The 10,188-nt window shown below is 40.5% G+C and overlaps 1 protein-coding gene across 2 annotated transcripts in view; it reads right to left on the bottom strand.

The window, feature by feature from the left end:
- Positions 1 to 1,708: 1,708 nt before the first annotated feature.
- The window catches only part of LOC106963634 (activin receptor type-2A-like), an 18,491-nt gene continuing 10,011 nt past the window's right edge, over positions 1,709 to 10,188 (bottom strand). The window contains exons 2-12 of one of the 2 annotated variants that reach the window (XM_015058656.1): positions 9,559 to 9,754; positions 8,123 to 8,238; positions 7,051 to 7,196; positions 6,436 to 6,459; positions 6,075 to 6,218; positions 4,987 to 5,130; positions 4,236 to 4,369; positions 4,047 to 4,161; positions 3,410 to 3,548; positions 2,815 to 2,945; positions 1,709 to 2,488 (exon numbers count right to left, since the gene is read on the bottom strand). In XM_015058656.1, coding sequence (XP_014914142.1) covers positions 2,294 to 2,488; positions 2,815 to 2,945; positions 3,410 to 3,548; positions 4,047 to 4,161; positions 4,236 to 4,369; positions 4,987 to 5,130; positions 6,075 to 6,218; positions 6,436 to 6,459; positions 7,051 to 7,196; positions 8,123 to 8,238; positions 9,559 to 9,754 — 1,484 coding nt within the window. In that variant the 3' untranslated portion in view covers positions 1,709 to 2,293. The remainder of the gene's footprint in view (positions 2,489 to 2,814; positions 2,946 to 3,409; positions 3,549 to 4,046; positions 4,162 to 4,235; positions 4,370 to 4,986; positions 5,131 to 6,074; positions 6,219 to 6,435; positions 6,460 to 7,050; positions 7,197 to 8,122; positions 8,239 to 9,558; positions 9,755 to 10,188) is intronic. The other variant, XM_015058657.1, reaches the window with a different exon arrangement.

Below are 10,188 nucleotides of genomic sequence, written 5' to 3'. Positions count from 1 at the left end.
GACTTCATTGAGAAGATTTGAACTGAGATGTAGAGAAAACAGTGATGTGCAGCAGGTTTAGGAGAGAGAATGTTGACGACGTTGCAATAATGCATTTGAATGTCATTAAAACACAATGTAGGACAAACTAGAATCTACTGAAGATTTATTTTAAATCAGAACTAAATCTTTTTACCACAGTTGTATGCTCAGGGTACTTGATTTTTTTTATGTAAAAGGTTCTGCTATATAATCGTTTTTCATATTAATGTGATATTTACCTGATGTCTTTCATCAGTTTTTTTATGTAAAGCACTTTAAATCACTGTCTACATATAACCTGCTTTGCCTTTTCTTACCAATATTACATCACAATGGTGGTTGCCATGCAATGTGATACAGTATTAAGCACGTTTAAACTATTGGGTGTGATTTTGATGTAAAAGGAACAAGTGGGATGATTTTGATTTAAGACAAAAATGCAACGTTAGATCAGAAGTGTGAATAAATTCCACAAATCTTATTTGTCTCGTCAGTTTAATAATTTTGGTTTATTTGTTGAGTTGGATGTGAGTTTGATAAAAACAAGTTAACGGTTCATTCACTAGCAGCAACTGCATATCACTCTTTAAGGTGATATCATGAATTTTGTACAGCTTGAAGCTGGGAGGGATTTTTCAGGTTGACCAAAGAGAAGACGGTTGGAGTCGTTGATGCGGGAGGTGACAAGGCCACGGACCAGAGCAGGTATGGAGCGTGAAGGACGGGAGGGACAAAGATGATTAATATGGAGGTGGAAATAAACAGAATGAGTCATATTGAAAAGAGAGGTGAAGGACGGAGGATGACATGGACTCTTTAACATGAGGCGAGTTGCAGAGTAGAACCATCAAATGAAAGGGAGAAACTGTCACCACTGAATGACACAGATTTGGTTCCTACAAGGAGGATCTCAGTTTTGTTGCTTGTTGGTTTAAGGACCTCAGACGTGAACATTTCAGGTGAACAGGAAGTTAGGAATGTTGGCTTATAGGAAAGCTAGACCTGTGTGTGAGACTCAAAGACCCTGTGATTGTTCTAAAGGTTTCTTCTGTCTTGCTTATTTCCAACCCATAAACAGAAAAAATCTTTGCAACATCTTCAAGTAAAAAGAAAACCAGCTGAACTTACAAAATGAGCAGCTCCTGTTAAAAAGCCTGGATAAAGTAATAAAGCTCTTTTCAGTTTCTGCATGATAGAAAGACAGCTTCTCTAAATTTAAGCTAAAATCATCATGCAAAAACAACAAAAACAGCAAAATTGCGTTGACATTTTTAACATATTAAAATCTATATAATCAAATAACCAAATTTAATGCGTTAAAGACCCGGTCCCAGTGAAAAACAGAATAAACAGCATAACATTATGCCATCATACAGATGTTTGGCTATCATATGACTTACAGTTTTCAATCCAATTTAAATTTGGTAACTGCATGCTCAGAAAAAAACTGTCTTTTTAAGTATGACACGATTTATGTCATGCTATCATTTTGATTTGTTAATGCAGTCAGAAGTGTAAGAACCACTTTGCTCTAAAGTTTAACAGTTCTGTGATATAAAGCACCAACTTATTAACTACTTAGAATCATCAAGTATCTAAGCTGAAATATTCATTCTCTGTTTTGAAAAAACTAACATTAAGATGCTGCTATCTGTTCTAACAGCAGAGAAAAATGAAAAGGCTCAAATCTTGAAAACTGTTTTATTTATTTTACAAACACTGAAAACATCTGGATTGTTTTGTCACAGACTTGATGGATTGTATTAAAACTATAAAATAAAGTCAGCTGTGTTCTGCGGAGCAGACACCGATTATTTTTACAGATCATCAATAAATAATTTAGTTCCTAAAACATCTGAAGTTGTCCTGAGATGCTGGTCACGAAACACTAAACAGGTCAGTTCTTCAGTTGAGCAGCAGATGTTCAACAGTAAAAGGTTCCTCAGGTTCCTGTAGATTAGACAACTCGTCTGTAGGAAGGAAGTGTTCACAGAAAGTCTTCAGCAGCGATTCTCTGCTTTCCAGAAGATTAAAAACAAGGTCAACAATTCATCTGGAAACTGAACCATCGTCCTCCGATTCCACCGTCCAAAACCCTCAAGTCCTACTGTCCATCAGGAGCAGAACCAGCTCTTAGTTTCACCCTGAAATCCCTCACTGTCCATCATCATCATCATCAACATGATCCTCAAGTCTTTTATTTTGTAGTGCCAAAGTTACGTCACGGGTTTCAGACTACCTTCCACCTGCAGGTAGAAGTCAATGTTCACCATCAGAGCCCGGATTCTTTTGGAGGATAGTCCATGTTGGTTACCATGGTAACAACCGTGACGAGGTCCTCGGGAGCGGTGGCGTTGGTCAGCCGCTGCATCTGCGCCACGCGTTCCTCCACGCAGCCGGCCGACAGCCGAGCCTCGGCCTCGTGGTCCCAGAGCTCCTCGATGGTCTCACACAGCAGAGCCAGACCCTGCAGGGGAGACGGACACGTCCACAACACCGGTCAGAGACCACGCAGTAACACACACATCCACAACACTGGTCAGAGACCACGCAGTAACAAACACAACACCGGTCAGAGACCACGTAGTAACAAACACATCCATAACACCGGTCAGAGACCACGCAGTAACAAACACAACACCGGTCAGAGACCACGTAGTAACAAACACATCCATAACACCGGTCAGAGACCACGCAGTAACACACACATCTGCAATTTCTAACAAGGCTGTTATTTCATCAGTTTCAGTTTTTAAGACAGTGGTGCATGCTGGGTAGTGTAGTTTGACTCACTGCATGTTTCTGCCAACACTCCCTCAAGGTGGGCCTCAGCTTCTTGAAGACCACCACCTCCTGCATGTCCTCCAAAGACGGGTGCTGGCCCACCTCCTCCTCAAACGGCAGCATGTACTCATCCACCGGACCTGGAGATGGAGCAGAACCGGATATGAGCAGGATGTTAGTGGTGGCCTCAAGTCACAGAACACAAAGAAGATGTTTGACTGAGACTCAAACTTTTACATGATAAAAAGGTCTGCAGAGAAAAAAAACCCCTCAGAATAAACAAGATTCAATAATCCTGTCAGGAGAAAATCTAAGACCTGTGATTAACATATTACAGGCCAACTAACTTTTTAAAAATGAATTCAAGACATTTTAAGGCCTTAATTTTATTTATATGAATTTAAGGCTTCTTAAGGATGCGCAGCCACTCTGCCTGAGCTGAACTTGTCCAGACTGAACCCAGACTTGGTGAGTTTTGGACAGAGCTCAGCTCCCAGTCTGTTTGGTTCTGATAAACGTGTGAACCACACAGTTTATCACACAGTTGTTAAACTCCTCCACTATTTTAATGATCCAGCCCGACAAGTCGGGTCGTGTTTGTTACCGTCAGCAGCCTTGCAGCGTGAGGCGAGCTCCCACAGCACCAGGCCCACAGCGTACATGTCTATCCTCAGGAAGACGTCTCTCTGGAAGTTAATGGCCCCTTCCAGGACCTCAGGGGCCATGTAGCGCCGGGTCCCCACCTGGACAGGGACATAGAGAGATTACACAAAAAAATATTGTGTTTTTTTTTTATAAAACTGATCTGAAAGAACTTTAAAGTAGAGCTAAAGCTCAAGAATCATTGACACTGATGCCTAATTTGATTGTTTATCGACTATTCGAGAAATGGCACATTCTACAGACTTTTCTTTTTAAGCGTATTCTCTACAATATTAGAAATACACAGAAAAATAAACTTTGGTGGAACAAAAGTATATACATTCTGTAGAGTTTTGACTAACCATGTTGTTCTTTCAGCAAATTGACTCTTTTTGAGTCTGTATAGTCCAATTAAGAATGAATCGATTACTAACCAAGTTGACAATTATTTCAATAATTGATAAATCATTCTAGTCCCACTTCTGAATAACTAGATGTTTCACCCATCAGCCACCAGAATAGTGAGGCCAGCTGCAGGTTACCTAGCAACAGCCCTTTAGAGGAGATTACAGATCAGAACTTTTCGCTGGAGAACTCACGTGTCTGTGATTCGCTGCCGAAAATTTCCCAGCCTCAAATCTCAGAGCGAGGCCGAAGTCAGCGATGCAGGCCGTCAGGTCAGACTTCAGGAGGATGTTCTTCGTTTTAAAGTCCCTGAAAGAACAAGACGACTGAAAACCTTCTGTCTGCCTGTGGTTTAACCTCCGTACCTGGATGTGACGTCTTACCTGTGAGCAATGGAAGGTTTGTGTCCAGGTACGTCCTTATGCAGGTAGGCCAGACCTCGGGACATCGTCTGAGCGATGAGACAGAGCTCAGACCAGGAGAGGACGTTGGCTTTCAGGTAGTCGCACACTGAGCCCTGAGGACACAGGACGGACAGGAAGGATACCGTTACATGGCTGTGTTGGAATATTAGTTTGATCACTAAAATAAATGCAGGTTTTACACTTTTGCAGCAGTAAAAATTAAATAAATGTCATTTTCAGGATTAATGGTTCTGAAGGTGCAAGTCAATGTTTACGCTGCACTTCTTTGACTGTCCAGCAGAGGTCATTGTGTGTTAATTCAACAAAACTTCCCACAAGAAACTTGCATGTCTTGTTTAAATCGAAATCTAAAATTATTTTACATTTTAAAAAATGGCACTATTCTGTTTGTGTCTTATGTAGGGTTAGGGTTTGTTTAGCACAAGAGTTTAACCAATTAATGAGTCATACAAACACTAACATCTATTGGAGAAAATTACATATTTTTGTAGAAATTATGCGTTTCTGGTTGAGATTCTCCACATTACTTGCAGGTACATCTTTTTATATTTGTTGCACTTTCTTCTGTATCCAGCAGAGGTCATTGTTCTGTGCATTTAGCTTGGTCTATATTTTATTTGCTGCAATACCCTGCATCACCAGCAGAGGTCCATCCTCTGTCTTAAGGTGTTGTAGTACCATAGAAGCCCAGCAGGGGTCACTGTTTCACCTTGTCATGGTAGGCAGTAATGAGCCAGAGCTCCAGCTCGGCGTTGCAGCCTCTCTTCTCTGCTCCGATGAACTGCAGCAGGTTTTCGTGCCTCATCCCACTCAGGCTGTAGATCTCGTACTCCGTCTGCCACGACTGACGTTCCTGAACACACAGATGGAAAACTCGACATTAAATAAAGCAACTCTGATACAGAGAGTACTGGAAACATTTAGTAAAGTAAAATGTGTTTGGGGCGTTTTGATCAGTCTCTTGGAACTGCATGGATTCTGCAGAAGTCAGTAAATTAAATTTATTGCCATTTTTATGTCATTTTCTCACTCATAATGCCATCGACAGTAAATGCATAAAGTGAACAAGTGTTTTTAAAAATACTATTTTAAGCCACTGACAGTAAAATCATAAACTATTACACATTTTGTGTCGTTTCAACAACAGATTACGTCATGTGGCTTAGTTTGAAAACTTTTCTTTGCAGTTCTAACTCAACATTTTTCAGTTCATTGCTTTTGTCCCTCCATTATTGGGCTGGATTCATTTTCAGCATGATCAGCTAACTCATCAGCTTCCTTTGGCAGATCATCTTTCAAGCCTCTTTTCTCCCTCTCCCTTTTTCTTATTAAAATGTAGCCAGATTTATCATTCCCACATGTGAAACATTTGGCTATTTCTGAATCTGGCCATCCAATAAAGGTTTTTATTGGATGAGAACGAAATACCAGAGGAAAAAACAACTGGACAAACTTAACCGTTTTTATTTAAAGCTGATTTATGGCCCCCAGATTGCATGTATGCATCTTGTTTTGAAAACTAATAAAATTTATTGCCACTGAGATTCAAATTTTGTTTTTAATGTCATTTTCAGCAACAAAGCAATTCATAAAAAAATCATACCGTTACCAATTGTGAAATTAGTAAACATTACATTTTGTCGAGTGCCATCATCCATATGGTTCTAAAAGCCACTATTCATGTTTTTGATTTACACAAACTCAGTGTTTCAGCTGTTTTGCAGTTTCCTGGAAGTCTGTCGATTAAAGGCTTTAAATTTAATGACTTTAAATCCTGAACTGATGGAACAGACTCACCTGGATGGGGAAGACCTTGACAGCTACTTGTTCACTGAGCAGCTGAGCCTTCCACACACAGCCAAAGCGCCCCCTAGCTTTGACCTCCAGCAGCTGCACAGGCCTGTGACCTAAGACGGGGGAGGGGGGCGTCGGACCAGGGTCCTACAGGAAAACAGAAACAGGAGGTTCTGGGTGAAATGGGATCCATCAGATCTGAGTCGTTTTCCGCAGAATCAGAACCAAACAGATCTCCATGCACCATCATCATCCTCCTCTTCCTCAGTGGACATCATCAGTGTGAGACAAGCACAGGCAGCATCACAGTGATCAGTGTTTGAACACACAGAGGGAGGAAGGGAGGGATGGGGGCAGCTCTTACCTCCATCAGAATGTGGAAGACGTTCTGAGGCATAAACACAAACAGGAGGTCACAGTCAGAGCTGATCTGAGATCTGCTGTCAGTCGCCACCAACAGCGCTGAGCTGCTGACTCCCTTGGCCACAAGTTTATTCACAGGGTACAAAAATGTCCGACTGACACCACCTCAAACGTCTGCCATCGTTTGACATGAATAAACGATCAGAGTCCTGATCCAGAAGGGTTAGAAGATGATGAGCGTTTCTGATGAGCTGCGTCTCCGTTACTGTCTGAACAGAGAGGACTCGGAAACTAAAAGTCAGGATCTGGCACTTATGTGGAGTGGAGAACCCTGCAGTGTTTGGACTCAGCCCATCACACAATGTTCAGATAACTTTGTCAGATGGAACTAATTTCCCAGGGTTCCCATGGCAACACCGGACACAATCACAGAAGGTTTGAGCTGAACTGTTTAGACTCAGTCTGTGCCAGTAAGATCAGTTTGGAGCAACAGAAAAGAAAAGACAGAACCTGTCAACTGTTTTTGTTTGTTTTTTTTCATATAAAATACCATAAATAAGAGATCAAACTGCAGCTGAACCGTTTCGCTCATGGGACCAGAACCAGGTGGACTCACCTGTGTGGGCAGCAGGACCGGCGGGTACGGCCGTCTGTGGCGTCGGTACATCCAGAAGGAGAGCAGCACCGCGCCGCTGACGGCCAGGCTGGGCACCATGGAGAAAATCAGAGGCTCTACCGGCTGCTTGGGCGGGGCACTGGTTGCTATGGAAAAATACAAAGAGGATGATGGGAAATGAACACAAGAGGCAAAAATATCAGACGCAATATAACCAAATGAGAATAACCAGGTGTGATGAAGTTGTTAACCAGGAAGAGCTGATGATGTCATCAGGAATGTCGTGATAAATTCTGCTGGACTAGAAATTGTCCCAGGAGTTATTGCAATAAATAACTTTATCGCAATTACATTATTATTTGATGCAACTTCATTGCATTATTATTATTATTATTATTATATATAATAATGCAAGTTCACCTTCTCAAAAAAACTTTAATTTTGTAAAGAACACAGTAACATATTTTAAATGTCCAAAATAAAACACAACCACAAACCACTGAATGCAATACAACTAAAACCATTAATTAAATTATATATAAAGACGCAACAAACTTTCTCTTCAAACAATAATCAGAATGAAAATTATCAAGCTTATTTTTAACTGATTCATTTTTTATTACAACATACTTGGATGCTATCATGTTACCATGAAGTCATCAGGGTAACAATGATGACATCATCTGGATTTGGACGTTATGCAATAATTATGACATCACGGGACAATTGCAATATCCGGATGATGTCATAACCCAAGAATTATGATGTCAGCTGGCTGACATCGTCATTACATATCGGTGTAATGATGATATCATTAGTTTATTTCTAAAAGTAGGAAAGATATTGACGTCAACAAGAGATTATTTAGACACCAATCAACATCATATCTTAATAAAATATGAGTCTAAGTAAACTGCAGGTCTAGAGGCAGAACGATCTACCCTACAGCTTCAAAACAATACAGGCCTGATCTATACAGAGTTTCTACATCTGAATTACTGACACAATCAGTAAAGTTATAGGTCTGATGAACAGGAGGCAAGGGCATGGCCGGTGAACAGGTATCTCTTACGTGTTGTTGGGGCCATGCTGACGTTGGGTCGGTGGGAGAACTTTATGTTACACAAACTGACATCACAGCAACAGAAGAAGACTCCAGGGGCTTCCCCCATGTCCACACACTCACTCCTGGTGGAGGACGAAGAACAGAGACACATCATCATCACCATGTGAACGCAGTGATCAGCTGACCAATCAGAGTGAAAACATCTCTAGCTGAACTCTAGTGAGACCGTTTTTCATTATGATTTCTATTTCTCCTGAAGAATCATTTATCAGGCATTACAATCACAGTGGTTTCACACAACCAAAAAAATTAACTTTTCAGATATGAATAAAACGATAATAAATGTAATTAAAGACATCAACAGCTTCACAGGCTTTCAAGATATCAAGAGTTACAAAATAAAAAGTAAATCAGGAAATAATACAATTAATTTACTACTGATAAATATTGCAATGTCCACACCACTCAATGCTTCAGCATGATAAAAATATACATTAAGTGAAGGAAGTCAGATCCACCCAACAGACCAAAAATACTACAGGCATGCAGAAATAGCATGCGTGGTGCTTTAAATATATTAATCTGCCAAATATTGTATGCAAGCAGTTCTATACAAACATTGATGCTGATATGATGAATGTGATTTAACAAATAGCATAGCTTTACTCAATATTTGTTTTAGACAGAATTATCTGTTGACTGTGGAAAAAAAAAGGAAGGAAGTTATGTTTCACATCTGAAATGTTCATTTTCACAAGGACATTAAATACTAACATGATTTGCCATATATGGGAGCAGTCAAGGAATCCCTTTCTTATATTTTAATAAAAGAAACTTTAACCTGGAAGTTTTGGGTGATTGAAAACCGTTTGGTTTTGAAACTGAACATTTTAACATTTCAAACAGGAATCCATCTACACCAGCTGTTCTCAGCTCAGATCTGGAGCATCAAGGCCGTTGTGTAAAACAGGAGATGCAACACAAAACTGTTTTGTTCGTTTAATAAACGGATGAACCTCGAATGGCTTCTGTTGTGATCTTAATCAATATAAAGACAAAGTGAACTAAAATTCACCCCGAAGGGATGGGAGATGTTGCACAATAATTTTATGGAAACACTGATGTTTGTCCTCATAAAAACTAAAGTAGTACACAGCTTTCATTATTATTCAACAGGCAGAAAGATGTGAACTCACCGACACTACAGACGCTAATAAACTGGTTCAACAGGATGTGAAGGAAGCTCACCAACCACCATGTTACGGTTAACTTATTAAATCACACAAATAATGTTAGACAGGCAGATTGCACAGTAAACATACAGATAAACCCAAAGCTATTCAGATCCTGCCACATTAAAGAATCCCTGCCTGTGTTCGGATGTTCTTTTATTTAATAACCAATCGTAGGAGCACAAACAGTTTTCCCCCTGAGCTCCTCACCTGTAGCAGCTGGGGTGGTCCAGCCAGCAGCCCTGCTGGATCAGCTTCACCTCTCCGGAGGCGTTCTTCCAGGTGGAGAAGCAGTGCTGCCGCTTGTCCTCCTCCCCGGAGCAGGTCACCACCGTCGGGACGGACGACGACGGGTTGTGGGTGTACTGAACACACTGGTGGCTCTCTGAGTGGCCCAGGATCGAACCTGACGCAACAAAAGACTTTCAATATGCAGACGTTCTGCTGCAGCCGTTCATCATGTGGAAGAGCTCACCAGCAGTCTCACAGGACTGGTGTTAAGTTCACTATGATTAAAATAAGTCCTACACAAATTAAATAAAAAGTTATTAAATATTAAACTTTTTCAGTTTAATTTGGTGTTTTTCAGCTCTGGCCTGGGACTTGAATGCTTCTACACTAGTGTACAGTAAGCAGTTATCTTCATAAGTTAAAACTAGGTTTTAGTTGGCCATTATAATCCCTGTTCTCAAGAAAAATCTCATTTAATCAGGATGAAGTTAGTGGAAGACCCAAACAGGTAGGTTTTATTTTTCATTGCCTAACAAAAACTTTTAAACCAGATCTTACAAATCATGGGGGGGAAAAAAAGAAAAGAAAAATCAATCAGAACATTGTACT

This window comes from Poecilia latipinna, unplaced genomic scaffold (assembly GCF_001443285.1).
Source record: "Poecilia latipinna isolate Pla-1442-1.1 unplaced genomic scaffold, P_latipinna-1.0 Scaffold1560, whole genome shotgun sequence".
Taxonomy (NCBI): Eukaryota; Metazoa; Chordata; class Actinopteri; order Cyprinodontiformes; family Poeciliidae; genus Poecilia; species Poecilia latipinna.
The sequence above is the reverse complement of the archived record's forward strand: the minus strand, read 5'-3'. Positions and strand labels throughout refer to the sequence as shown.